This window comes from Melozone crissalis, unplaced genomic scaffold (genome assembly GCF_028551555.1).
Source record: "Melozone crissalis strain CALT ecotype California unplaced genomic scaffold, PUWL_Pcris_2 ptg000659l_1, whole genome shotgun sequence".
Lineage (NCBI taxonomy): Eukaryota > Metazoa > Chordata > Aves > Passeriformes > Passerellidae > Melozone > Melozone crissalis.
The window spans coordinates 20,857-46,226 of record NW_026536330.1 but is presented as its reverse complement, the minus strand read 5'-3'; the positions used below and the strand labels follow the sequence as shown (position 1 = coordinate 46,226).

At 59.0% G+C, this 25,370-nt stretch overlaps 1 protein-coding gene and 2 pseudogenes across 1 annotated transcript; all 3 read right to left on the bottom strand.

The window, feature by feature from the left end:
- LOC128950490 (zinc finger protein 883-like) lies at positions 1 to 23,985 on the bottom strand (annotated as a pseudogene).
- LOC128950491 (zinc finger protein 345-like) lies at positions 7,675 to 11,423 on the bottom strand (annotated as a pseudogene).
- Positions 16,056 to 23,985, bottom strand: LOC128950489 (zinc finger protein 850-like; the record flags this gene model as incomplete). Its single annotated transcript, XM_054295362.1, has 5 exons — positions 23,870 to 23,985; positions 22,807 to 23,641; positions 20,971 to 21,669; positions 18,503 to 19,087; positions 16,056 to 16,965 (listed from the first exon to the last, which is right to left on the bottom strand). Coding segments are annotated over exons 2-5 (3,015 nt in total), but the record flags the coding sequence as incomplete, so codon positions are not given.
- Positions 23,986 to 25,370: the final 1,385 nt, after the last annotated feature.

Sequence of the window (25,370 nt, the reverse complement as noted above, 5' to 3'; positions counted from 1 at the left end):
GAAGAAGCCAGATGTGTTCCCAGCATGGATCACAGGGAATGTGAGTCACCAGGGCTGTGCCCAAAGTGCCTCCTCCAGTGGGGGATGGAGCTGGAGCAGCGCACGAAGCTCTGCCCGCACTCGGGGCACTCGCAGGGCTTCCCTTAGTGGTGCCTCCGTTGGTGTCGGGTCAAGTTAGAGCTGCTGGAGAAGCTCTTTCCACACTGGGGACACTCATAGGGCCTCTCCCCAGTGTGGATGCGCCGGTGGGTGACGAGGGTGGAGTTGTACTTGAATCCCTTCCCACAGTCGGGGCAGCGGAAGGGCCTCTCCTCTGAGTGAATCCGATAGTGCTGGAGGAGATGAGAGCTGGTCCGACACCTCTTCCTGCATTTATCACACTCGTAGGGCCTCTCCCCTGTGTGGATGCGCTGGTGGCTGATGAGGTTGGAGCTGTGCTTGAATCCCTTCCCACAGTCCGGGCATTGGAAGGGCCTCTCCTCTCTGTGAATCCAATAGTGCTTGAGGAGATCAGAACTGCACTGAAACGTCTTCCCACACAGGGAACACTTGAAGGGCCTCTCCCCAGTGTGAGTCTTCTGGTGCCTGATCAGGCTAGAGCTGATGCTGAAGCTCTTCCCACACTCCCCACACTCGTAGGGTTTCTCCCCACTGTGGATCCTCTGGTGCTTGATCAGGTCGCTGTTCCGCCTGAAGCTCTTCCCACACTCCCCGCACGTGTGGGGCTTCTCCCCATCACGGAGCTGCTCACGGAGCACCAGCTCCGAGCTCTGGCTCCATCTCCGGCCGCCTTCCCGGCCCAGGCCGGCTCCTTCCCCCTCACATCCCCGCCAGCTGCCTTTGCAGCCCCTCCTCGTGCGGCATCTCCGCGCCTTTTCCTCCCCGTTGCCTTCCTGCGCCGTGGAGCCGCTCAAAACGGCCTCTTCCACCAGCTCCTGCCGCGGGCATTTCTCCTCCCTGCTCTCCATGCTCAGCTCCTGCTCTGGGGGAGGAAGGACAAGGAAACCATGCGATTTGCCTCCGGGCCACAGCCGAGGGCAACGAGATCCCCCCGGGGCGTCCCCGGAGGACGGCACCGCCACCCCCCGATGTCCCCCCGAGGGGCCTTTTCCGCTCAGCCTTGGACTTCTTCATTCTCCAAACATCCCCCCAAAAACCCAACCCAGGGACCCCCCGGGATATCAGGGCCGGGCTCCCCCTCCCTGCTCACCGGCGCGATGCGGGGGGCGATGATCCCACAGGTGGGGGCTGCGAATCCAGGCAGGGTCGACCGCGTGGATCCGTCCGCTCAGCCTTGATCCGCCTTTGTCCCTCCTCTTCCTCTTCCTCCCGCTCCTCCTCTTCCTTTCCCCCTCCCGCTCCTCAGCGTTATCTCCGCCTCCTTCTCCTCTTCCATCCCTTCTCCTCCTCCTGCTCCTTAACCCCACCTTCTTCTACTCCTTCCATCGCTGCTCTCTCTCCGCCTTCATCCCTCCCCTTCCATCTCCCCTAGTCCTGCTCCTCTCCCCAACCGGCTGGAACCGTGAGGGGAAAGGGGGCAGGGAAATGGCGGAACCGTGAGGGGAAAGGGGGCGGGGAAAGGGCGGGAACCGTGAAGGGAAAGGGGCGGGCTCAGGCCAAGGGCGGCAACTCTGAGGGGACGCTCTGGGAGGCGACACTCTGCAAACAGAACTGCAACGGACTGAACAATAACGGGAGAGAAATCAGTAAGTCTGAAAGTTTTATTTGCTGTTATATACATCTCACACACCCAGCCCCACACAATCCCCATCCCACTCTCCAAATTGGGATCGTACTTCTCCGAATCTTCTTCTATTTCTTTCTCACTCTGGTGCGTGTGGAATCGAGTGAGTCCGGTGCGGGATTTAGTTGTTTTCAAGAAGGTTTGCGCCCTTTTGGCGTAAGATTGAGCTTTTCTACTGGGATTTCAGCGGTTTTGACTTGACAAATACATCTATCTTGGCTTTTGGAGTGCAAAGAGATGGAGAAGAGAAAAAAATTAAGGTGAAATTAAAAGGAGAAACAGCAGGATGCGTTCCCAACATGGATAACGGGGAATGTGAGGGACCCTGGCTGTGCCCACAGTGCCTCCTCCAGTGGGGGATGGAGCTGGAGCAGCGCACGAAGCTCTGCCCGCACTCGGGGCACTCACAGGGCTTCCCTTACCGGTGCCGCCGTTGGTGTTTGGACAAGTCAGAGCCTCTGGGGAACCTCTTCCCACACTGGGGACACTCGTAGGGCCTCTCCCCTGTGTGGATGCGCCGGTGTCTGATGAGGGTGAAGTTGTGCCTGAATTCCTTCCCGCACTCAGGGCATTGGAATGGCCTCTCATCTGTGTGACTATGAAAGTGACGGATGAGAGAGAAGCTGTCCTGAAACCTCTTCCTGCATTTATCACACTCGTAGGGCCTCTCCCCTGTGTGGATGCGCCGGTGGGTGATGAGGTGGGAGTTCTGCCTGAATCCCTTCCCACAGTCGGGGCATTGAAAGGGTCTACCTTCTCTGTGACTCCAATAGTGCTTGACAAGACGCGGTCTGGTCTGAAACCTCTTCCTGCATTTGTCACACTCATAGGCCCTGTCCCCAGTGTGAGTCCTCTGGTGCTCAATGAGAGTGTTGCGCTGGCTGAAGCTCTTCCCACACTCCCCACACTCGTAGGGCTTCTCCCCAGTGTGTGTCCTCTGGTGCGTGATGAGATTGGAGCGCTGCCTGAAGCTCTTCCCACACTCCCCACACCCATAGGGCCGTTCCCCAGTGTGGATCCTCAGGTGCCTGATCAGGCCCGACCTACAGCTGAAGCTCTTGCCACACTCGCCACACTCATACGGCCATTCCCCAGTGGTTGATCAGGTCCGACCTCCATCGGAAGTTCTGGGCACACTTCCCACACTCTTGGCGCTTCTCCCCAGTGTGGGACCTCTGGTGCTGGATGAGGTTGCATTTCCTACTGAAGCTCTTCCCACACTCCCCACACTCAAGAGGCCCATCTCCACAATTTGTCCTCTGGTGCCTGATCAAATTGTTGCGCTGGCTGAAGCTCTTCCCACACTCCCCACACTCGTAGGGCTTCTCCCCACTGTGGGTCCTATGGTGCTCGATCAGTTGGGAGTTCCACCTGAAGCTCTTCCCACACTCCCCGCACGTGTGGGGCTTCTCCCCATCACGGAGCTGCTCACGGAGCACCAGCTCCGAGCTCTGGCTCCATCTCCGGCCGCCTTCCCGGCCCACGCCGCCTCTTTCCCCCTCACATCCCCGCCAGCTGCCTTTGCAGCCCCTCCTCGTGCGGCATCTCCGCGCCTTTTCCTCCCCGTTGCCTTCCTGCGCCGTGGAGCCGCTCAAAACGGCCTCTTCCACCAGCTCCTGCCGCGGGCATTTCTCCTCCCTGCTCTCCATGCTCAGCTCCTGCTCTGGGGGAGGAAGGACAAGGACACGATGGGTTTTGCCTCCGTGCCACAGCCGAGGGCAACGACATCCCCCCAGGGCGTCCTCCCCGACAGGACGGCACCGCCACCCCCCGATGTCCCCCCGAGGGGCCTTTTCCGCTCAGCCTTGGACTTCTTCATTCTCCAAACATCCCCCAAAAACATAAACCAGGGACCCCCCGGGATATCAGGGCCGGGCTCCCCCTCCCAGCTCACCGGCGCGATGCGGGGTCGATGATCACACAGGTGGGGGCTGCGAATTCAGTCGGGTCCACCGCGTGGATCCGTCCGCTCAGCCTTGATTCGCCTTTGTCCCTCCTCCTCCTCCCGCTCGTCCTCTTCCATCCCCCCTCCCGCTCCTCAGCCTTATCTCCGCCTCCTTCTCCTCTTCCATCCCGCCCCTTGCATCTCTTCCCCTCCTTCTGCTCCTTAACCCCACCTTCTTCTCCTCCTTCCATTGCTGCTCTCCCTCAACCTTCATCCATCCCGTTCCATCTCCCGTAGCCCTGCTCCTCTCCCCAAACCGGCTGGAACCGTGAGGGGAAAGGGGGCAGGGAAATGGCGGAACCGTGAGGGGAAAGGGGGCGGGGAAAGGGCGGAACCGTGAGGGGAAAGGGGCGGGCTCAGGCCAAGGGCGGCAACTCTGAGGGGACGCTCTGGGAGGCGGCACTCTGCAAACAGAATTGCGACGGACTGAACATGAACGGGAGAAAAATTAGTAAGTCTGAAAGTTTTATTTCGTATCAATTACACCCCACACACCCAGCCCCACACAATCCCGATCCCAGCACTCAAAATTGAGAAACCACTTCTCCCAATCTCTTCTTAACCCCATCTCAGCCATGTCAGTGGCTGTGGAATCAGGTGAATTTGTGAAGAGGTAGCGTTTTTTAATGTGAGAGAAAGCCCCTTTGATGTGGACCTGAGTCCTTTTCGCGTAAGACTGAGCTGATTTCATTGGATTTGAGTAGATTTGTTGTCACAGGTACATCCCTTTTCACTGCTGGACTGCACAGAGAGGGAGAAAAGGAAAAAATTAACGCCAACCCAAATGTTGAAGCACCGAGTTGTGTTCCCAGCAGTATCACAGGGAATGTGAGTGACCAGGGCTGTGCCCAAAGTGCCTCCTCCACTGGGGGATGAAGCTGGAGCAGCGCACGAAGCTCTGCCCGCACTCAGGGCACTCGCACGGCTTCCCTTAGTGGTGCCTCCGTTGGTGTCAGCTCAAGCTAGAGCTCTGTGAGAAGCTCTTCCCGCACTGGGGACACTCGTAGGGCCTCTCCCCTGTGTGGATGCGCCGGTGGGTGACGAGGGTGGAGTTCTTCTTGAATCCCTTCCCACAGTCGGGGCAGCGGAAGGGCCTCTCCTCTGAGTGAATCCGATAGTGCTGGAGGAGATGAGAGCTCGTCTGAAACCTCTTCCTGCATTTATCACACTCGTAGGGCCTCTTTCCTGTGTGGATGTGCCGGTGCCTGATGAGGTGGGAGTTGTGCTTGAATCCCTTCCCACATTCAGGGCATTGGAAGGGCCTCTCCTCTCTGTGATTCTGAAAGTGCTCGATGAGACTGGAGCTGGTCTTAAACGCCTTCCCACACTTGGAACACTTGTAGGGCCTCTCCCCGGTGTGAGTCTTCTGGTGCACCATCAGGCTGGAGCTGTTTGTGAAGCTCTTCCCACACTCCCCACACTCATAGGGCTTCTCCCCAGTGTGAATCCTCTGGTGCTTGATCAGTTCGGAGTTGCACCTGTAGGTCTTCCCACACTCCCCGCACGTGTGGGGCTTCTCCCCATCACGGAGCTGCTCACGGAGCACCAGCTCCGAGCTCTGGCTCCATCTCCGGCCGCCTTCCCGGCCCAGGCCGCCTCTTTCCCCCTCACATCCCCGCCAGCTGCCTTTGCAGCCCCTCCTCGTGCGGCATCTCCGCGCCTTTTCCTCCCCGTTGCCTTCCTGCGCCGTGGAGCCGCTCAAAACGGCCTCTTCCACCAGCTCCTGCCGCGGGCATTTCTCCTCCCTGCTCTCCATGCTCAGCTCCTGCTCTGGGCGAGGAAGGACAAGGACACCATGCGATTTGCCTCCGTGCCACAGCCGAGGGCAACGAGATCCCCCCGGGGCGTCCCCGGAGGACGGCACCGCCACCCCCCGATGTCCCCCCGAGGGGCCTTTTCCGCTCAGCCTTGGAATTCTTCATTCTCCAAACATCCCCCCAGAAACCCAACCCAGGGACCCCCCGGGATATCAGGGCCGGGCTCCCCCTCCCCGCTCAACGGCGCGATGTGGGGCCGATGATCCCACAGGTGGGGTCCGCCAATTCAGGCAGGGTCGACCGCGTGGATCCGTCCGCTCAGCCTTGATCCGCCTTTGTCCCTCCTCTTCCTCTTCCTCCCGCTCCTCCTCTTCCTTCAAACCATCCCCTGCTCCTCCCCCGACCCCGCCTCCTCCTCCCCTTTCATCCCTGCCCTTCCCTCCCTCCTCCTCCCCCAGCAGTAGCCGCGCTCTCCGTGCCCCGTTCCCGCAGCCCTCGCAGCCCGTGGCAGGAGCGCGGATGGAGCCGGGACAGGTCGGGATGGGCAGCGCGGGGCTCTCGGCTGCTCCCAGCCGCTGCCGGAGGGGGGAACCCGGCCCGGGCCAAAGGAGAGGCAAACTGGGCAAACTGGGGGCTGCACATCCAAACTTGGCCTTGCTGGGGACCCTGCCTGGCCACTGCCAGCCCTTGGGGCTCCTCTCGGCACATCCGCCACGGGGGAACGCACACAGGGCTGGGGCATCCCAGCAGTGGCAGCACTGCCAGGGACTGGGCTGCGCTGGGATGGTACGGGGAGTGACTGGGGCTGTACTGGTTCCGTACTGACATCATACTGGGGTCGCACTGGGAGTGACTGCGGCTGTACTGGCTTTGTTCTGACACCACACTGGGATGACACTGGGATAATAGTGAGATTGTACTGACATCATTCTGAGATCACACTGCCTTCCCAGGGCAGATTGTGATCGCACTCATGGGGGCTGGGATCATACTGGGGTCATACTGGGAGTGGCTACAATCATACTGGGATTAGAGTGGCTGTGATTGGACCCTGACTGGGGGTTACTGGGAGCTACCAGGCCCATGCTGGGAGCCAACTGGGGACTTAATTAGAGGAACTGGGAGCAACTGGGGTAAAAGTGGGGGCAAGTGAACCACGCTGAGGTGACTGGGAGTGCCTGGCAATGACTGCCAGAATGTTCAGGGCAACTGGGATATACTCGGAGGGTCGGAGACCATGCAGGTGGTGATTGGGACAAAACTGGGACGTACTGGGAAGGTGTTGGGGGAACTGGGAACACGCTGGGGGCAAGTGGGAGTGACTGGGCCATTGCTGGGAGAGACTGGAATAACACTGGGAGTGCCTAGGACTATGCTAGGGACAACTGGGAGAACGGAGAACACACTGGATGAAAGTGGGAGCAACTGGGACCATGCTGGGAGACAATTGCATCATCATGGGGAAGCACTGGGAGGGACTGACCTCGTCTGGGAGTGACTGGGATCAGGCAGGGAGGCAGGGGAAGTGACCAGGATGATACTGGGAGTGCACAGGCCCATACTGGGAATGACCAGGCTATTGCTGGGATTGCCCAGGAAACTGGAAGCACACGGGGGAGCAACTGGGCTCATACTGGCAGCAGCCACTGCACACCCCGGATGTCCCCCCGAGGGCCATTTGCGGCTCGGCTTTGGAGCCCTGCCAGCTGCAAACATCCCCCTAAAACAAACCCCAAAGCCAGGCACCCCCCGGGATATTTGGGCCGAGCTACAAATCCCTGGGCGCTTGCGGGATGTGGGGCGATGCTTCTGAGGCTGTGGCACTTTGAGGGAGCGCCAGGGGCACGAGATGCTTCCTCTCCTCTTCTGCTGTGGCAGCTGCTCGGCCTCTTCCTCCCTCCCTCCTCCTCCTCCCCCGATCCCGATGGCCGAACCGTGAGGGGAAAGGGGGCAGGGAAAGGGCGGGAACCGTGAGGGGAAAGGGGGCAGGGAAAGGGCGGGACCGTGAGGGGAAAGGGGCGGGCTCAGGCCAAGGGCGGCAACTGTGAGGGGACGCTCTGGGAGGCGGCACTCTGCGAACAGAACTGCAACGGACTGAACATGTACGGAAGAGAAATCAGTAAGTCATAAAGTTTAATTTCGTAATAATACATCCCGCACAACCAGCCCCATACAATCCCCATCCCACCACCCTAACTGAGATCCCACTTCTCCCAGTCTCTTTCCCAACCCATCTTACTCAGGTCGCTGAGGAATCGAGTGAGTTTTCCATGACATTGACTTTTTTTGAGGTGCGATTGTGCAGTTTTGGGGTAAGATTGAGCTGTTTTCAATGGGATTTGAGTGGTTTTGAGGGGACAGATCCATTCCTCGTGGATTTTGGAGTGCAAAGTGACGGAGAAGAGAGAAACATTAAGGCCAAACCAAAATTAGAAGCTTCCAGGTGTGTTCCCAACATGGATCACAGGGAATGTGAGTGACCAGGGCTGTGCCCAAAGTGCCTCCTCCAGTGGGGGATGGAGCTGGAGCAGCGCACGAAGCTCTGCCCGCAGTCGAGGCACTCACAGGGCTTCACTCACCGGTGCCTACGTTTGTGTCTACTCAAGTGAGAGCTGCAGTAGAAACTCTTCCTGCACTGGCGGCACTCGTAGGGCCTCTCCCCAGTGTGGATGCGCTGGTGGGTAACAAGGGTGGAGTTGTACTTGAATCCCTTCCCACAGTCGGGGCAGCGGAAGGGCCTCTCCTCTGTGTGAATCCGATAGTGCAGGAGGAGATCAGAGCTGGTCCGACACCTCTTCCTGCATTTATCACACTCGTAGGGCCTCTCCCCTGTGTGGATGCGCTGGTGGGTGATCAGGTGGGACTTCTGCCTGAATCCCTTCCCACACTCAGGGCATTGGAAGGGTCTCTCCTCTCTGTGAATCCAATAGTGCTTGAGGAGATGGGTGCTGGTCAGAAATCTCTTCCTGCATTTGTCACACTCGAAGGGCCTCTCCCCTGTGTGGCTCCTCTGGTGCTTGTTCAAGGCGGAGCTGTGGCTGAAGCGCTTCCCACACACAGAACACTCGAAAGGCTTTTCCCCAGTATGGATCGTCTGGTGCAGGATCAGGTGAGAGCTCTTAATGAACCTCTTCCCACATTCCCCACACTTGTAGGGCCGTTCCCCAGTGTGGATCCTCTGGTGGTTGACCAGGTCTGACCTCCATCGGAAGTTCTGGGCACACTCCCCACACTCATGGCGCTTCTCCCCAATGTGGGACCTCTGGTGCTGGATCAGGTTGCATTTCCTACTGAAGCTCTTCCCACACTCCCCACACTCAAGAGGCCCATCTCCACTATGTGTCCTCTGGTGCCTGATCAGATTGTTGCGCTGGCTGAAGCTCTTCCCACACTCCCCACACTCGTAGGGCTTCTCCCCACTGTGGATCCTCTGGTGCTTGATCAGGTCGCTGTTCCACCTGAAGCTCTTCCCACACTCCCGGCACGTGTGGGGCTTCTCCCCATCACGGAGCTGCTCACGGAGCACCAGCTCCGAGCTCTGGCTCCATCTCCGGCCGCCTTCCCGGCCCACGCCGCCTCTTTCCCCCTCACATCCCCGCCAGCTGCCTTTGCAGCCCCTCCTCGTGCGGCATCTCCGCGCCTTTTCCTCCCCGTTGCCTCCCTGCGCCGTGGAGCCGCTCAAAACGGCCTCTTCCACCAGCTCCTGCCGCGGGCATTTCTCCTCCCTGCTCTCCATGCTCAGCTCCTGCTCTGGGCGAGGAAGGACAAAGACACCATGCGATTTGCCTCCGTGCCACAGCCGAGGGCAACGAGATCCCCCCGGGGCGGCCCCGGCAGGACGGCACCGCCACCCCCCGATGTCCCCCCGAGGGGCCTTTTCCGCTCACCCTTGGACTTCTTCATTCTCCAAACATCCCCCCAAAAACCCAACCCAGGCACCCCCCGGGATATCAGGGCCGGGCTCCCCGTGCCAACTCACCTGCGCGATGCGGGGGTCGATGATCCCACAGGTGGGGGCCGCGAGTTGAGGCAGGGTCGACCGCGTGGATCCGTCCGCTCAGCCTTGATCCGCCTTTGTCCCTCCTCTTCCTCTTCCTCCCGCTCCTCCTCTTCCTTTCCCCCTCCCGCTCCTCAGCGTTATTTCCGCCTCCTTCTCTTCTTCCATCCCGCCCCTTCCATCTCTTCCCCTCCTCCTGCTCCCTAACCCCACCTTCTTCCCCTCCTTCCATCGCTGCTCTCCCTCCACCTTCATCCGTCCCGTTCCATCTCCCGTAGCCCTGCTCCTCTCCCCAAACCGGCTGCAACCGTGAGGGGAAAGGGGCAGGGAAATGGCGGAACCGTGAGGGGAAAGGGGGCGGGGAAAGGGCGGAACCGTGAGGGGAAAGGGGCGGGCTCAGGCCAAGGGCGGCAACTCTGAGGGGACGCTCTGGGAGGCGGCACTCTGCAAACAGAATTGCGACGGACTGAACATGAACGGGAGAAAAATTAGTAAGTCTGAAAGTTTTATTTCGTATCAATTACACCCCACACACCCAGCCCCACACAATCCCGATCCCAGCACTCAAAATTGAGATACCACTTCTCCCAATCTCTTCTTAACCCCATCTCAGCCATGTCAGTGGCTGTGGAATCAGGTGAATTTGTGAAGAGGTAGCGTTTTTTAATGTGAGAGAAAGCCCCTTTGATGTGGACCTGAGTCCTTTTCGCGTAAGACTGAGCTGATTTCATTGGATTTGAGTAGATTTGTTGTCACAGGTACATCCCTTTTCACTGCTGGACTGCACAGAGAGGGAGAAAAGGAAAAAATTAACGCCAACCCAAATGTTGAAGCACCGAGTTGTGTTCCCAGCAGTATCACAGGGAATGTGAGTGACCAGGGCTGTGCCCAAAGTGCCTCCTCCAGTGGGGGATGGAGCTGGAGCAGCGCACGAAGCTCTTCCCGCACTCGGGGCACTTGCAGGGCTTCCCTTAGTGGTGCCTCCATTGGTGTTGGGTCAAGTTAGAGCCCTGTGAGAAGCTCTTCCCACACTGGGGACACTCGTAGGGCCTCTCCCCTGTGTGGATGCGCCGGTGGGTGACGAGGATGGAGTTGTACTTGAATCCCTTCCCACAGTCGGGGCAGCGGAAGGGCCTCTCCTCTGAGTGAATCCGATAGTGCTGGAGGAGATGAGAGCTGGTCCGAAACCTCTTCCTGCATTTATCACACTCGTAGGGCCTCTTTCCTGTGTGGATGTGCCGGTGCCTGATGAGGTGGGAGTTGTGCTTGAATCCCTTCCCACACTCAGGGCATTGGAAGGGCCTCTCCTCTCTGTGACTCTGAAAGTGCTCGATGAGACTGTAGCTGGTCTTAAACGCCTTCCCACACTTGGAACACTTGTAGGGCCTCTCCCCGGTGTGGATCCTCTGGTGCACCATCAGGCTGGAGCTGTCTGTGAAGCTCTTCCCACACTCCCCACACTCGTGGCGCTTCTCCCCAATGTGGGACCTCTGGTGCTGGATCAGGTTGCATTTCCTACTGAAGCTCTTCCCACACTCCCCACACTCAAGAGGCCCATCTCCACTATGTGTCCTCTGGTGCCTGATGAGATTGTTGCGCTGGCTGAAGCTCTTCCCACACTCCCCACACTCGTAGGGCTTCTCCCCAGTGTGGATCCTCTGGTGCTTGATCAGTTCGCAGTTCCACCTGAAGCTCTTCCCACACTCCCCGCACGTGTGGGGCTTCTCCCCATCACGGAGCTGCTCACGGAGCACCAGCTCCGAGCTCTGGCTCCATCTCCGGCCGCCTTCCCGGCCCAGGCCGCCTCTTTCCCCCTCACATCCCCGCCAGCTGCCTTTGCAGCCCCTCCTCGTGCGGCATCTCCGCGCCTTTTCCTCCCCGTTGCCTTCCTGCGCCGTGGAGCCGCTCAAAACGGCCTCTTCCACCAGCTCCTGCCGCGGGCATTTCTCCTCCCTGCTCTCCATGCTCAGCTCCTGCTCTGGGCGAGGAAGGACAAGGACACCATGCGATTTGCCTCCGTGCCACAGCCGAGGGCAACGACATCCCCCCGGGGCGTCCCCGGCAGGACGGCACCGCCACCCCCCGATGTCCCCCCGAGGGGCCTTTTCCGCTCAGCCTTGGACTTCTTCTTCATTCTCCAAACATCCACCCAGAAACCCAACCCAGGGACCCCCCGGGATATCAGGGCCGGGCTCCCCGTCCCTGCTCACCTGCGCGATGCGGGGGGCGATGATCCCACAGGTGGGGACTGCGAATTCAGGCACGGTCGACCGCGTGGATCCGTCCGCTCAGACTTGATCCGCCTTTGTCCCTCCTCTTCCTCTTCCTCCTGCTCCTCCTCTTCCTTCGAACCACCCCCTGCTCCTCCCCCGACCCCGCCTCCTCCTCCCCTTTCATCCCTGCCCTTCCCTCCCTCCTCCTCCTCCCCCAGCAGTAGCCGCGCTCTCCGTGCCCCGTTCCCGCAGCCCTCGCAGCCCGTGGCAGGAGCGCGGATGGAGCCGGGACAGGTCGGGATGGGCAGCGCGGGGCTCTCGGCTGCTCCCAGCCGCTGCGGGAGGGGGGAACCCGGCCCGGGCCAAAGGAGAGGCAAACTGGGCAAACTGGGGGCTGCCCATCCAAACTGGGCCTTGCTGGGGACCCTGCCTGGCCACTGCCAGCCCTTGGGGCTCCTCTCGGCACATCCGCCACGGGGGAACGCACACAGGGCTGGGGCATCCCAGCAGTGGGAGCACTGCCAGGGACTGGGCTGTGCTGGGATCGTACTGGGAGTGACTGGGGCTGTACTGGTTCCGTACTGACATCATACTGGGGTCGCACTGGGAGTGACTGCGGCTGTACTGGCTTTGTTCTGACACCACACTGGGATGACACTGGGATAATAGTGAGATTGTACTGACATCATTCTGAGATCACACTGCCTTCCCAGGGCAGATTGTGATCGCACTCATGGGGGCTGGGATCATACTGGGGTCATACTGGGAGTGGCTACAATCATACTGGGATTAGAGTGGCTGTGATTGGACCCTGACTGGGGGTTACTGGGAGCTACCAGGCCCATGCTGGGAGCCAACTGGGGACTTAATTAGAGGAACTGGGAGCAACTGGGGTAAAAGTGGGGGCAAGTGAACCACGCTGAGGTGACTGGGAGTGCCTGGCAATGACTGCCAGAATGTTCAGGGCAACTGGGATATACTCGGAGGGTCGGAGACCATGCAGGTGGTGATTGGGAGAAAACTGGGACGTACTGGGAAGGGGTTGGGGGAACTGGGAACACGCTGGGGGCAAGTGGGAGTGACTGGGCCATTGCTGGGAGAGACTGGAATCACACTGGGAGTGCCTAGGACTATGCTAGGGACAACTGGGAGAACGGAGAACACACTGGATGAAAGTGGGAGCAACTGGGACCATGCTGGGAGACAATTGCATCATCATGGGGAAGCACTGGGAGGGACTGACCTCGTCTGGGAGTGACTGGGATCAGGCAGGGAGGCAGGGGAAGTGACCAGGATGATACTGGGAGTGCACAGGCCCATACTGGGAATGACCAGGCTATTGCTGGGATTGCCCAGGAAACTGGAAGCACACGGGGGAGCAACTGGGCTCATACTGGCAGCAGCCACTGCACACCCCGGATGTCCCCCCGAGGGCCATTTGCGGCTCGGCTTTGGAGCCCTGCCAGCTGCAAACATCCCCCTAAAACAAACCCCAAAGCCAGGCACCCCCCGGGATATTTGGGCCGAGCTACAAATCCCTGGGCGCTTGCGGGATGTGGGGCGATGCTTCTGAGGCTGTGGCACTTTGAGGGAGCGCCAGGGGCACGAGATGCTTCCTCTCCTCTTCTGCTGTGGCAGCTGCTCGGCCTCTTCCTCCCTCCCTCCTCCTCCTCCCCCGATCGCGATGGCCGAACCGTGAGGGGAAAGGGGGCGGGGAAAGGGCGGGAACCGTGAGGGGAAAGGGGGCAGGGAAAGGGCGGGAACCGTGAGGGGAAAGGGGGCGGGGAAAGGGCGGAACCGTGAGGGGAAAGGGGCGGGCTCAGACCAAGGGCGGCAACTGTGAGGGGACACTCTGGGAGGCGGCACTCTGCGAACAGAACTGCAACGGACTGAACATGAACGGAAGAGAAATCAGTAAGTCTGAAAGTTTAATTTCGTAATAATACATCCCGCACAACCAGCCCCACACAATCCCCATCCCACCACCCTAACTGAGATCCCACTTCTCCCAGTCTCCTTCCAAACCCATCTTATTCAGGTCGCTGAGGAATCGAGTGAGTTTTCCATGACATTGACTTTTTTTGAGGTGCGATTGTGCAGTTTTGGGGTAAGATTGAGCTGTTTTCAATGGGATTTGAGTGGTTTTGAGGGGACAGATCCATCCCTCGTGGATTTTGGAGTGCAAAGAGACGGAGAAGAGAGAAACATTAAGGCCAAACCAAAAGTAGAAGCTTCGAGGTGTGTTCCCAGCATGGATCACAGGGAATGTGAGTGACCAGGGCTGTGCCCAAAGTGCCTCCTCCAGTGGGGGATGGAGCTGGAGCAGCGCACGAAGCTCTGCCCGCAGTCGAGGCACTCACAGGGCTTCACTCACCGGTGCCTACGTTTGTGTCTACTCAAGTGAGAGCTGCAGTAGAAACTCTTCCTGCACTGGCGGCACTCGTAGGGCCTCTCCCCAGTGTGGATGCGCTGGTGGGTAACAAGGGTGGAGTTGTACTTGAATCCCTTCCCACAGTCGGGGCAGCGGAAGGGCCTCTCCTCTGTGTGAATCCGATAGTGGCAGAGGAGCTGATAGCTGGTCCGAAACCTCTTCCTGCATTTATCACACTCGTAGGGCCTCTCCCCAGTGTGGATGCGCTGGTGGGTGATGAGGTGGGACTTCTTCTTGTATCCCTTCCCACACTCAGGGCATTGGAAGGGCCTCTCCTCTCTGTGAATCCAATAGTGCTTGAGGAGATCAGAGCTGCTCTGAAACGCCTTCCCACACAGGGAACACTTGTAGGGCCTCTCCCCAGTGTGAGTCATCTGGTGCCTGATCAGGCTGGCCCTCTGGCTGAAGCTCTTCCCACACTCCCCACACACATAGGGCCTCTCCCCAGTGTGAATCCTCTGGTGCCTGATCAGTTCGGAGTTCCACCTGAAGCTCTTCCCACACTCCCCGCACGTGTGGGGCTTCTCCCCATCACGGAGCTGCTCACGGAGCACCAGCTCCGAGCTCTGGCTCCATCTCCGGCCGCCTTCCCGGCCCAGGCCGCCTCTTTCCCCCTCACATCCCCGCCAGCTGCCTTTGCAGCCCCTCCTCGTGCGGCATCTCCGCGCCTTTTCCTCCCCGTTGCCTCCCTGCGCCGTGGAGCCGCTCAAAACGGCCTCTTCCACCAGCTCCTGCCGCGGGCATTTCTCCTCCCTGCTCTCCATGCTCAGCTCCTGCTCTGGGCGAGGAAGGACAAGGACACCATGCGATTTGCCTCCGTGCCACAGCCGAGGGCAACGACATCCCCCCAGGGCGGCCCCGGCAGGACGGCACCGCCACCCCCCGATGTCCCCCCGAGGGGCCTTTTCCGCTCAGCCTTGGACTTCTTCATTCTCCAAACATCCACCCAAAAACCCAACCCAGGGACCCCCCGGGATATCAGGGCCGGGCTCCCCCTCCCTGCTCACCTGCGCGATGCGGGGGGCGATGATCCCACAGGTGGGGGCTGCGAATTCAGGCAGGGTCGACCGCGTGGATCCGTCCGCTCAGGCTTGATCCGCCTTTGTCCCTCCTCTTCCTCCCGCTCCTCCTCTTCCTTTCCCCCTCCCGCTCCTCAGCGTTATCTCCGCCTCCTTCTCTCATTCCATGCCGCCTCTTCCATCCCTTCTCCTCCTCCGGCTTCCTAACCCCACCTCCTTCGCCTCCTTCCATCGCTGCTCTCTCTCCGCCTTCATCCCTCCTCTTCCATCTCCCCTAGCCCTGCTCCTTTCCCCTAACCGGCTGGAACCGTGAGGGGAAAGGGGGCAGGGAAAGGGCGGGAACCGTGAGGGGAAAGGGGGCAGGGAAAGGGCGGGCTCAGGCCAAGGGCGGCAACTGTGAGGGGACGCTCTGGGAGGCCGCACTCTGCAAACAGAACTGCAACCGACTGAACATGAACGGGACAGAAATCAATAAGTCTGAAAGTTTTATTTGCTGTCAAATACATCTCACACAGCCAGCCCGACACACTCCCCATCCCACTCTCCAAACTGGGATCGCACTTCGCCGAATCTTCTTCCACCTCTATCTCACTCTGGTGGGTGTGGAATCATGTGAGTCTGGTGTGGGATTGAGGTTTTTTGAGGTGGGTTTGCGCACTTTTAGGGTAAGACTGAGCTTTTTTCACTGGATTGTCAGTGGTTTTGATGTGACAGATGTAACGAAATTGCCTTTTGGAATTCAAAGAGATTGACAAGTGAAAGAAATTAAGGAGAAACCAAAAGTAGAAGCTGCCAGGTGTGTTCCCAACATGGATCACAAGGAATGTTAGCGACAAGGGCTTTGCCCAAAGTGCCTCCTCCAGTGGGGGATGGAGCTGGAGCAGCGCACAAAGCTCTGCCTGCACTCAGGGCACTCGCAGGGCTTCCCTTACCAGTGCCTACATTGGTGTTGGGTCAAGTGAGAGCGTCTGGAGAAGCTCTTCCCACACTGGGGACACTCGTAGGGCTTCTCCCCAGTGTGGATGCGCCGGTGGGTGACGAGGTTGGAGTTCTGCTTGAATCCCTTCCCACAGTCGGGGCAGCGGAAGGGCCTCTCCTCTGAGTGAATCCGATAGTGCAGGAGGAGTTCAGAGCTGGTCCGAAACCTCTTCCTGCATTTATCACACTCGTAGGGCCTCTCCCCTGTGTGGATGCGCCGGTGGGTGACGAGGTAGCTGTTGCGCTTGAATCCCTTCCCACAGTCGGGGCAGCGGAAGGGCCTCTCCTCTCTGTGAATCTGATAGTGCAGGACGAGATGGCCGCTGGTCCGAAACCTCTTCCTGCATTTATCACACTCGTAGGGCCTCTCCCCTGTGTGGATGCGCTGGTGGATGATGAGGTGGGACTTCTGCCTGAATCCCTTCCCACACTCAGGGCATTGGAAGGGTCTCTCCTCTGTGTGACTCTGGTAGTGGCGGAGGAGATTAGAGCTGTTCGGAAACCTCTTCCCACACTTGGAACACTCGAAAGCCCTCTCCCCAGTGTGGCTCCTCTGGTGCTTGTTGAGGGCGGAGCTCTGGCTGTAGCGCATCCCACACACAGAACACTCGTAGGGCCTTTCCCCAGTGTGGATCCTCCGGTGCTCGAGCAGGTGGGAGCTCCGAATGAAACACCTCCCACATTGCCCACACTCATAGGGCCTCTCCCCAGTGTGGATCCTCTGGTGGTTGATCAGGGCCGACCTCCATCTGAAGCTCTGACCACACTCCACACACTCGTGAGGCTTCTCCCCAGTGTGGATCCTCTGGTGATTGATCAGGTAACAGTTCGTTGTGAAGCTCTTCCCACACTCCCCACACGTGTGGGGCTTCTCCCCATCACGGAGCTGCTCACGGAGCACCAGCTCCGAGCTCTGGCTCCATCTCCGGCCGCCTTCCCGGCCCAGGCCGCCTCTTTCCCCCTCACATCCCCGCCAGCTGCCTTTGCAGCCCCTCCTCGTGCGGCATCTCCGCGCCTTTTCCTCCCCGTTGCCTCCCTGCGCCGTGGAGCCGCTCAAAACGGCCTCTTCCACCAGCTCCTGCCGCGGGCATTTCTCCTCCCTGCTCTCCATGCTCAGCTCCTGCTCTGGGCGAGGAAGGACAAGGACACCATGCGATTTGCCTCCGTGCCACAGCCGAGGGCAACGAGATCCCCCCAGGGCGGCCCCGGCAGGACGGCACCGCCACCCCCCGATATCCCCCGAGGGGCCTTTTCCGCACAGCCTTGGACTTCTTCATTCTCCAAACATCCCCCCAAAAACCCAACCCAGGGACCCCCCGGGATATCAGGGCCGGGCTCCCCCTCCCTGCTCACCGGCGCGATGCGGGGGGCGATGATTCCACAGGTGGGGGCTGCCAATTCAGTCTGGTCGACCGCGTGGATCCGTCCGCTCAGCCTTGATCCGCCTTTGTCCCTCCTCTTCCTCTTCCTCCCGCTCCTCCTCATCTATCACCCCCTCCCGCTCCCCAGGGTTATCTCCGCCTTCTTCTCCCATTCCATCCCGCCCCTTCCATCCCTTCTCCTCCTCCTGCTCTCTAACCCCACCTCCTTCCATCGCTGCTCTCTCTCCGCCTTCATCCCTCCCCTTCCATCTCCCCTAGCCCTGCTCCTCTCCCCAAACCGGCTGGAACCGTGAGGGGAAAAGAGGCAGGGAAATGGCGGAACCGTGGGGGGAAAAGGGGCAGGGAAATGGCGGAACCGTGAGGGGAAAGGGCGGGAACCGTGAGGGGAAAGGGGGCCGGGAAAGGGCGGGAACCGTGAGGGGAAAGGGGGCAGGGGAAGGGCGGGAACCGTGAGGGGAAAGGGGCGGGCTCAGGCCAAGGGCGGCAACTCTGAGGGGACGCTCTGGGAGGCGGCACTCTGCGAACAGAACTGCAACGGACTGAACATGAACGGGAGAAAAATTAGTAAGTCTGAGAGTTTTATTTCGTATCAAATCCACCCCACACAATACCGATCCCAGCACTCAAAATTGAGATCCCACTTCTCCCAATCTCTTCTTAACCCCATCTCAGCCATGTCAGTGGCTGTGGAATCAGGTGAATTTGTGAAGAGGTAGCGTTTTTTAATGTGAGAGAAAGCCCCTTTGATGTGGACCTGAGTCCTTTTCGCATAAGACTGAGCTGATTTCATTGGATTTGAGTAGATTTGTTGTCACAGGTACATCCCTTTTCACTGCTGGACTGCACAGAGAGGGAGAAAAGGAAAAAATTAACGCCAACCCAAATGTTGAAGCACCGAGTTGTGTTCCCAGCAGTATCACAGGGAATGTGAGTGACCAGGGCTGTGCCCAAAGTGCCTCCTCCAGTGGGGGATGAAGCTGGAGCAGCGCAAAAGCTCTTCCCGCACTCAGGGCTCTCACAGGGCTTCCCTTAGTGGTGCCTCCGTTGGTGTCTAGTCAAGGTAGAGATCTGTGAGAAGCTCTTCCCACACTGGGGACACTCGTAGGGCCTCTCCCCAGTGTGGATGCGCCGGTGGGTGACGAGGGTGGAGTTCTGCTTGAATCCTTTCCCACAGTCGGGGCAGCGGAAGGGCCTCTCCTCTGTATGAATCCGATAGTGCACGAGGAGTTCAGAGCTGGTCCGAAACCTCTTCCTGCATTTATCACACTCGTAGGGCCTCTTCCCTGTGTGGATGCGCCGGTGCGTGATGAGGTGGGACTTCTGCCTGTATCCCTTCCCACACTCAGGGCATTGGAAGGGCCTCTCATCTGTGTGACTCTGATAGTGGCGGAAGAGATCGGATCTGGTCAAAAACCTCTTGCCACACACGGAACACTTGAAGGGCCTCTCTCCAGTGTGGGCCCTCTGGTGCTTGATGAGATAGCTGCGCTGGCTGAAGCTCTTCCCACATTCCCCACACTCATAGGGCTTCTCCCGAGTGTGGGTCCTCTGGTGCTTGATCAGGCTGGAGCTCTGGCTGAAGCTCTTCCCACACTCCCCACACTCGTAGGGCTTCTCCCCACTGTGGATCCTCTGGTGTTCGATCAGTCCGCAGTTCCACCTGAAGCTCTTCCCACACTCCCCGCACGTGTGGGGCTTCTCCCCATCACGGAGCTGCTCACGGAGCACCAGCTCCGAGCTCTGGCTCCATCTCCGGCCGCCTTCCCGGCCCACGCCGCCTCTTTCCCCCTCACATCCCCGCCAGCTGCCTTTGCAGCCCCTCCTCGTGCGGCATCTCCGCGCCTTTTCCTCCCCGTTGCCTTCCTGCGCCGTGGAGCCGCTCAAAACGGCCTCTTCCACCAGCTCCTGCCGCGGGCATTTCTCCTCCCTGCTCTCCATGCTCAGCTCCTGCTCTGGGCGAGGAAGGACAAGGACACCATGCGATTTGCCTCCGTGCCACAGCCGAGGGCAACGAGATCCCCCCAGGGCGTCCCCGGCAGGACGGCACCGCCACCCCCCGATGTCCCCCCGAGGGGCCTTTTCCGCTCAGCCTTGGACTTCTTCATTCTCCAAACATCCACCCAGAAACCCAACCCAGGGACCCCCCGGGATATCAGGGCCGGGCTCCCCGTCCCAACTCACCGGCGTGATGCGGGGGGCGATGATCCCACAGGTGGGTCTGCCAATTCAGTCTGGCCGACCGCGTGGATGCGTCCGCTCAGCCTTGATCCGCCTTTGTCCCTCCTCTTCCTCTTCCTCCCACTCCTCCTTTTCCATCCCCCCTCCCGCTCCTCAGCGTTATCTCCGCCTCCTTCTCCTCTTCCATCCCGCCCCTTCCATCCCTTCTCCTGCTCCTGCTCCCTACCCCCACCTTCTTCCCCTCCTTCCACCGCTGCTCTCCCTCCACCTTCATCTGTCCCGTTCCATCTCCCCTAGCCCTGCTCCTCTCCCCTAACCGGCTGGAACCGTGAGGGGAAAGGGGGCGGGGAAAGGGCGGGAACCGTGAGGGGAAAGGGGCAGGGAAATGGCGGAACCGTGAGGGGAAAGGGGCGGGCTCAGGCCAAGGGCGGGAACTGTGCGGGCACACTCTGGGAGGCGGCAGTCTGCGAACAGAACTGCAACACACTGAACATGAACGGGACAGAAATCTGTAACTCTGAGAGTTTTTTTTTGCTATCAAATACATCCCACACACCCAGCCCCACACAATCCCCACTGTCGATGGAAGGAGACCCGGACACCAATTGGTTCATCGCAGGTCCGATTTATTGATTGATACAGCGGGTAAAATACAGTTCATAATAAGCTTCATACATATTGCAAAAGCTGAGCTCAGGATTGGTTAGTTACATATCAGCAACTACGCCTACTTCTGCATTTTTGTGGTTATTCTTTTGATACTTTCTGCATATTTTCAGCAAGAACCTCTCTTCCCTATCCTCATGTTGCGGCAAGGGCATCATGTCCTCGCCTGTCATTGGTCACTGACTGCTGACTTCCCTTTCAAGGCATTATGTCAACATGGCCTTTCTCAGCCCATCAACTGTTAACAAAAGTCTTCACACCGCACCCCACCACTCTAATTGAGATCCCACTACTCTAAATCACCTCCCAACCCCATCTCAGCCTGGCGGCTGTAGAATCGAGGAAACTTTGTATGGCATGGAGTTTTTCTCAGGAGGGATTGAGCATTCTGGGGTAAGACTGAGATGTTTTCACTGGGATTTGAGTAATTTTGCAGTCAAAGATTCATCTCTTTTGGCTTTTGGAGTGCAAAGACATGGAGAACAGAAAAAAATTAAGGTGATATTAAAAGGAGAAGTAGCCAGGTGTGTTGCCAACATGGATCACAGGGAATGTGAGTGACCAGGGCTGTGCCCAAAGTGCCTCCTCCACTGGGGGATGGAGCTGGAGCAGCGCACGAAGCTCTGCCCGCACTCGGGGCACTCGCAGGGCTTCCCTCACCGGTGCCGCCGTTGGTGTTGGGTCAAGTTAGAGCCCTGTGAGAAGCTCTTCCCACACTGGGGACACTCGTAGGGCCTCTCCCCTGTGTGGATGCGCCGGTGGGTGATGAGGGTGGAGTTCTGCTTGAATCCCTTCCCACAGTCGAGGCAGCGGAAGGGCCTCTCCTCTGAGTGAATCCGATAGTGCTGGAGGAGATCAGAGCTGGTCCGAAACCTCTTCCTGCATTTATCACACTCGTAGGGCCTCTCCCCAGTGTGGATGCGCCGGTGCCTGATGAGGTGGGAGTTGTGCCTGTATCCCTTCCCACACTCAGGGCATTGGAAGGGCCACTCATCTGTGTGACTCTGATAGTGGCGGAAGAGATCGGATCTGGTCAAAAACCTCTTGCCACACACGGAACACTTGAAGGGCCTCTCTCCAGTGTGGGCCCTCTGGTGCTTGATGAGATAGATGCGCTGGCTGAAGCTCTTCCCACATTCCCCACACTCATAGGGCTTCTCCCGAGTGTGGGTCCTCTGGTGCTTGATCAGGCTGGAGCTCTGCCTGAAGCTCTTCCCACACTCCCCACACTCGTAGGGCCTCTCCCCAGTGTGAATCCTCTGGTGTTTGATCAGTTCGCAGTTCCACCTGAAGCTCTTCCCACACTCCCCACACTCGTAGGGCTTCTCCCCACTGTGGATCCTCTTGTGCTTGCTCATGCTGGAGCTGCTTCTGAAGCTCTTCCCACACTCCCCGCACGTGTGGGGCTTCTCCCCATCACGGAGCTGCTCACGGAGCACCAGCTCCGAGCTCTGGCTCCATCTCCGGCCGCCTTCCCGGCCCAGGCCGCCTCTTTCCCCCTCACATCCCCGCCAGCTGCCTTTGCAGCCCCTCCTCGTGCGGCATCTCCGCGCCTTTTCCTCCCCGTTGCCTCCCTGCGCCGTGGAGCCGCTCAAAACGGCCTCTTCCACCAGCTCCTGCTGCGGGCATTTCTCCTCCCTGCTCTCCATGCTCAGCTCCGGCTCTGGGGGAGGAAGGACAAGGAAACCATGCGATTTGCCTCCGTGCCAAAGCCGAGGGCAACGAGATCCCCCCAGGGCGTCCCGGGCAGGACGGCACCGCCACCCCCCGATGTCCCCCCGAGGGGCCTTTTCCGCTCAGCCTTGGACTTCTTCATTCTCCAAACATCCCCCAAAAACCCAACCCAGGGACCCCCCGGGATATCAGGGCCGGGCTCCCCCTCCCTGCTCACCGGCGCGATGCGGGGTCGATGATCCCACAGGTGGGGGCTGCGAATTCATGCAGGGTCGACCGCGTGAATCCGTCCGCTCAGCCTTGATCCGCCTTTGTCCCTCCTCTTCCTCTTCCTCCCGCTCCTCCTTTTCCATTCCCCCCTCCCGCTCCCCAGCGTTATCTCCGCCTACTTCTCCTCTTCCATCCCGCCCCTTTCATCCCTTCTCCTCCTCCTGCTCTCTAACCCCACCTTCTTCCCCTCCTTCCATCGCTGCTTTCTCTCCGCCTTCATCCCTCCTCTTCCATCTCCCCTAGCCCTGCTCCTCTCCCCAAACCGGCTGGAACCGTGAGGGGAAAGGGGGCAGGGAAAGGGCGGGAACCGTGAGGGGAAAGGGGCGGGCTCAGGCCAAGGGCGGCAACTGTGAGGGGGCGCTCTGGGAGGCGGCACTCTGCAAACAGAACGGAACCGGCTGAACATGAACGGGAGAGAAAATTGTATGTCTCAGAGTTTTATTTGCTGTCAAATACATCATGCTCAGCCAGCCCACAACAATCCACATCCATGAGGTTGTGCAGCGCACGAAGCTCTGCCCGCACTCGGGGCACGCGTTGGTCTTCCTTCACTGATGCCTTCGTTGGTGTCGGGTCAAATTAGAGCTCTGTGAGAAGGTCTTCCCACACAGGGGACACTCGTAGGGCTTCTCCCCAGTGTGGATGCGCCGGTGTTTGATGAGGGTGCAATTGTGCCTGAATTCCTTCCCACACTCAGGGCATTGGAATGGCCTCTCGTCTGTGTGACACTGAAAGTGACGGAGGAGAGAGAAGCTGGTCTGAAACCTCTTCCCACACACGGAACACTCGAAGGCCCGTTCCCCGGTGTGGATCACCTGATGCTGGATTAGGTGGCAGCTCCGGGTGAAGCTCTGCCCGCACTCCCTACAGATATAGGGCCGTTCCCCAGTGTGGCTCCTCTGGTGGTTGATCAAGTCGCAGTTCCACCTGAAGCTCTTCCCACACTCCGCACACTCAAAGGGTCTCTCCCCAGTGTGGCTCCTCTTGTGGCTGATGAGGTCGCAGTTCCACCTGAAGCTCTTCCCACACTCCCCACACTCGTAGGGCTTCTCCCCACTGTGGATCCTCTGGTGCTTGCTCATGCTGGAGCTGCTTCTGAAGCTCTTCCCACACTCCCCGCACGTGTGGGGCTTCTCCCCATCACGGAGCTGCTCACGGAGCACCAGCTCCGAGCTCTGGCTCCATCTCCGGCCGCCTTCCCGGCCCAGGCCGCCTCTTTCCCCCTCACATCCCCGCCAGCTGCCTTTGCAGCCCCTCCTCGTGCGGCATCTCCGCGCCTTTTCCTCCCCGTTGCCTTCCTGCGCCGTGGAGCCGCTCAAAACGGCCTCTTCCACCAGCTCCTGCCGCGGGCATTTCTCCTCCCTGCTCTCCATGCTCAGCTCCTGCTCTGGGCGAGGAAGGACAAGGACACCATGCGATTTGCCTCCGTGCCACAGCCGAGGGCAACGACATCCCCCCAGGGCGTCCCCGGCAGGACGGCACCGCCACCCCCCGAGGTCCCCCCGAGGGGCCTTTTCCGCTCAGCCTTGGACTTCTTCATTCTCCAAACATCCCCCAAAAACCCAACCCAGGGACCCCCCGGGATATCAGGGCTGGGATTCCCCTCTCTCCTCACCGGCCCGATGGGGCGGGGGGCGATGATCCCACAGGTGGGGGCTGCGAATTCGGCAGGGCTCCGGACCGTGGATCCGTCCGCTCAGCCTTGATCCGCCTTTGTCCCTCCTCTTCCTCTTCCTCCCGCTCCTCCTCTTCCATCGCCTCTCCTCCTCCTTTTCCCTTACCGCACATCCCTCTCCTCTTCCATCCCTCCTCCTCCATGCCTCCTCCCCCTCCTCTCTTTCCCCACCTCATTCTCCTCTTTTCCCCCTCCCTTTCCCTCCCTTCTTCTCCTCCTCCTCCCTGACCCTCCCTCCTTCTCCTTCTTTATCGCTCCCCTTTTATCCCTTCTTCTCCTCCTGTTCCTCCCTAACCCCTCCTCCTCCTCTTTTTTCCAACCCTTCTCGGTCTCCGTTATCCCTCCTCCTCCATGCCGTGCCTGTTTTTCCAGTCCTGGTCCCAGTTTGATGGGATCCCCGTCCATAGAATCTCAAACCAGTTTATCCCAGTGTGTGTGGCCCGGATCCATATGGGGCCAGTCTGTAGGATCCCAATCCAGGTTATCCCAGTCTGTAGGATCCCAGTCCAGGTTATCCCAGTCTGTACGATCCCATTCCGTAGGATCCCAGTTCACGGGGTTCCAGTTTATACACTCCCAGTCCCTGTTTGGTCCCATTCCAGTTTATCCCAGTCCAGTTCATCCCTTTCCATAGGACGCCAGTCCAGGCTATCCCGGTCCAGTTTATACCAGTCCATAGCATCCCAGTCCATATGATCCCAATTCCATATAATCCCAGTCCAGTTTATCCCAGTCCATATGATCCTAATTCCATATAATCCCAGTCCAGTTTATCCCAGTCCATATGATCCCACTTCCATGTAATCCCAGACCAGTTTATCCCAGTCCATGGGATCCCAGTTCCATATAATCCCAGTCCAGTTTATCCCAGTCCATGGGATCCCAGTCCCATATAATCCCAGACCATAGGATCCCAGTTCCATATAATCCCAGACCAGTTTATCCCAGTCCATGGGATCCCAGTTCCATATAATCCCAGACCAGTTTATCCCAGTCCATGGGATCCCAGTTCCATATAATCCCAGTCCAGTTTATCCCAGTCCATGGGATCCCAGTTCCATATAATCCCAGACCAGTTTATCCCAGTCCATGGGATCCCAGTTCCATATAATCCCAGTCCAGTTTATCCCAGTCCATGGGATCCCAGTTCCATATAATCCCAGACCAGTTTATCCCAGTCCATGGGATCCCAGTTCCATATAATCCCAGTCCAGTTTATCCCAGTCCATGGGATCCCAGTTCCATATAATCCCAGACCATAGGATCCCAGTTCCATATAATCCCAGTCCAGTTTATCCCAGTCCATGGGATCCCAGTCTGTCAGGCATTGTGGAGAACTGGGATAACTGGGATAAGGGGAGAACTGGGATAATGGGGGGAACTGGGATAATGGGGGGAACTGGGATAACTGGGAGAGTGTGGAACTGGGATAACTGGGATA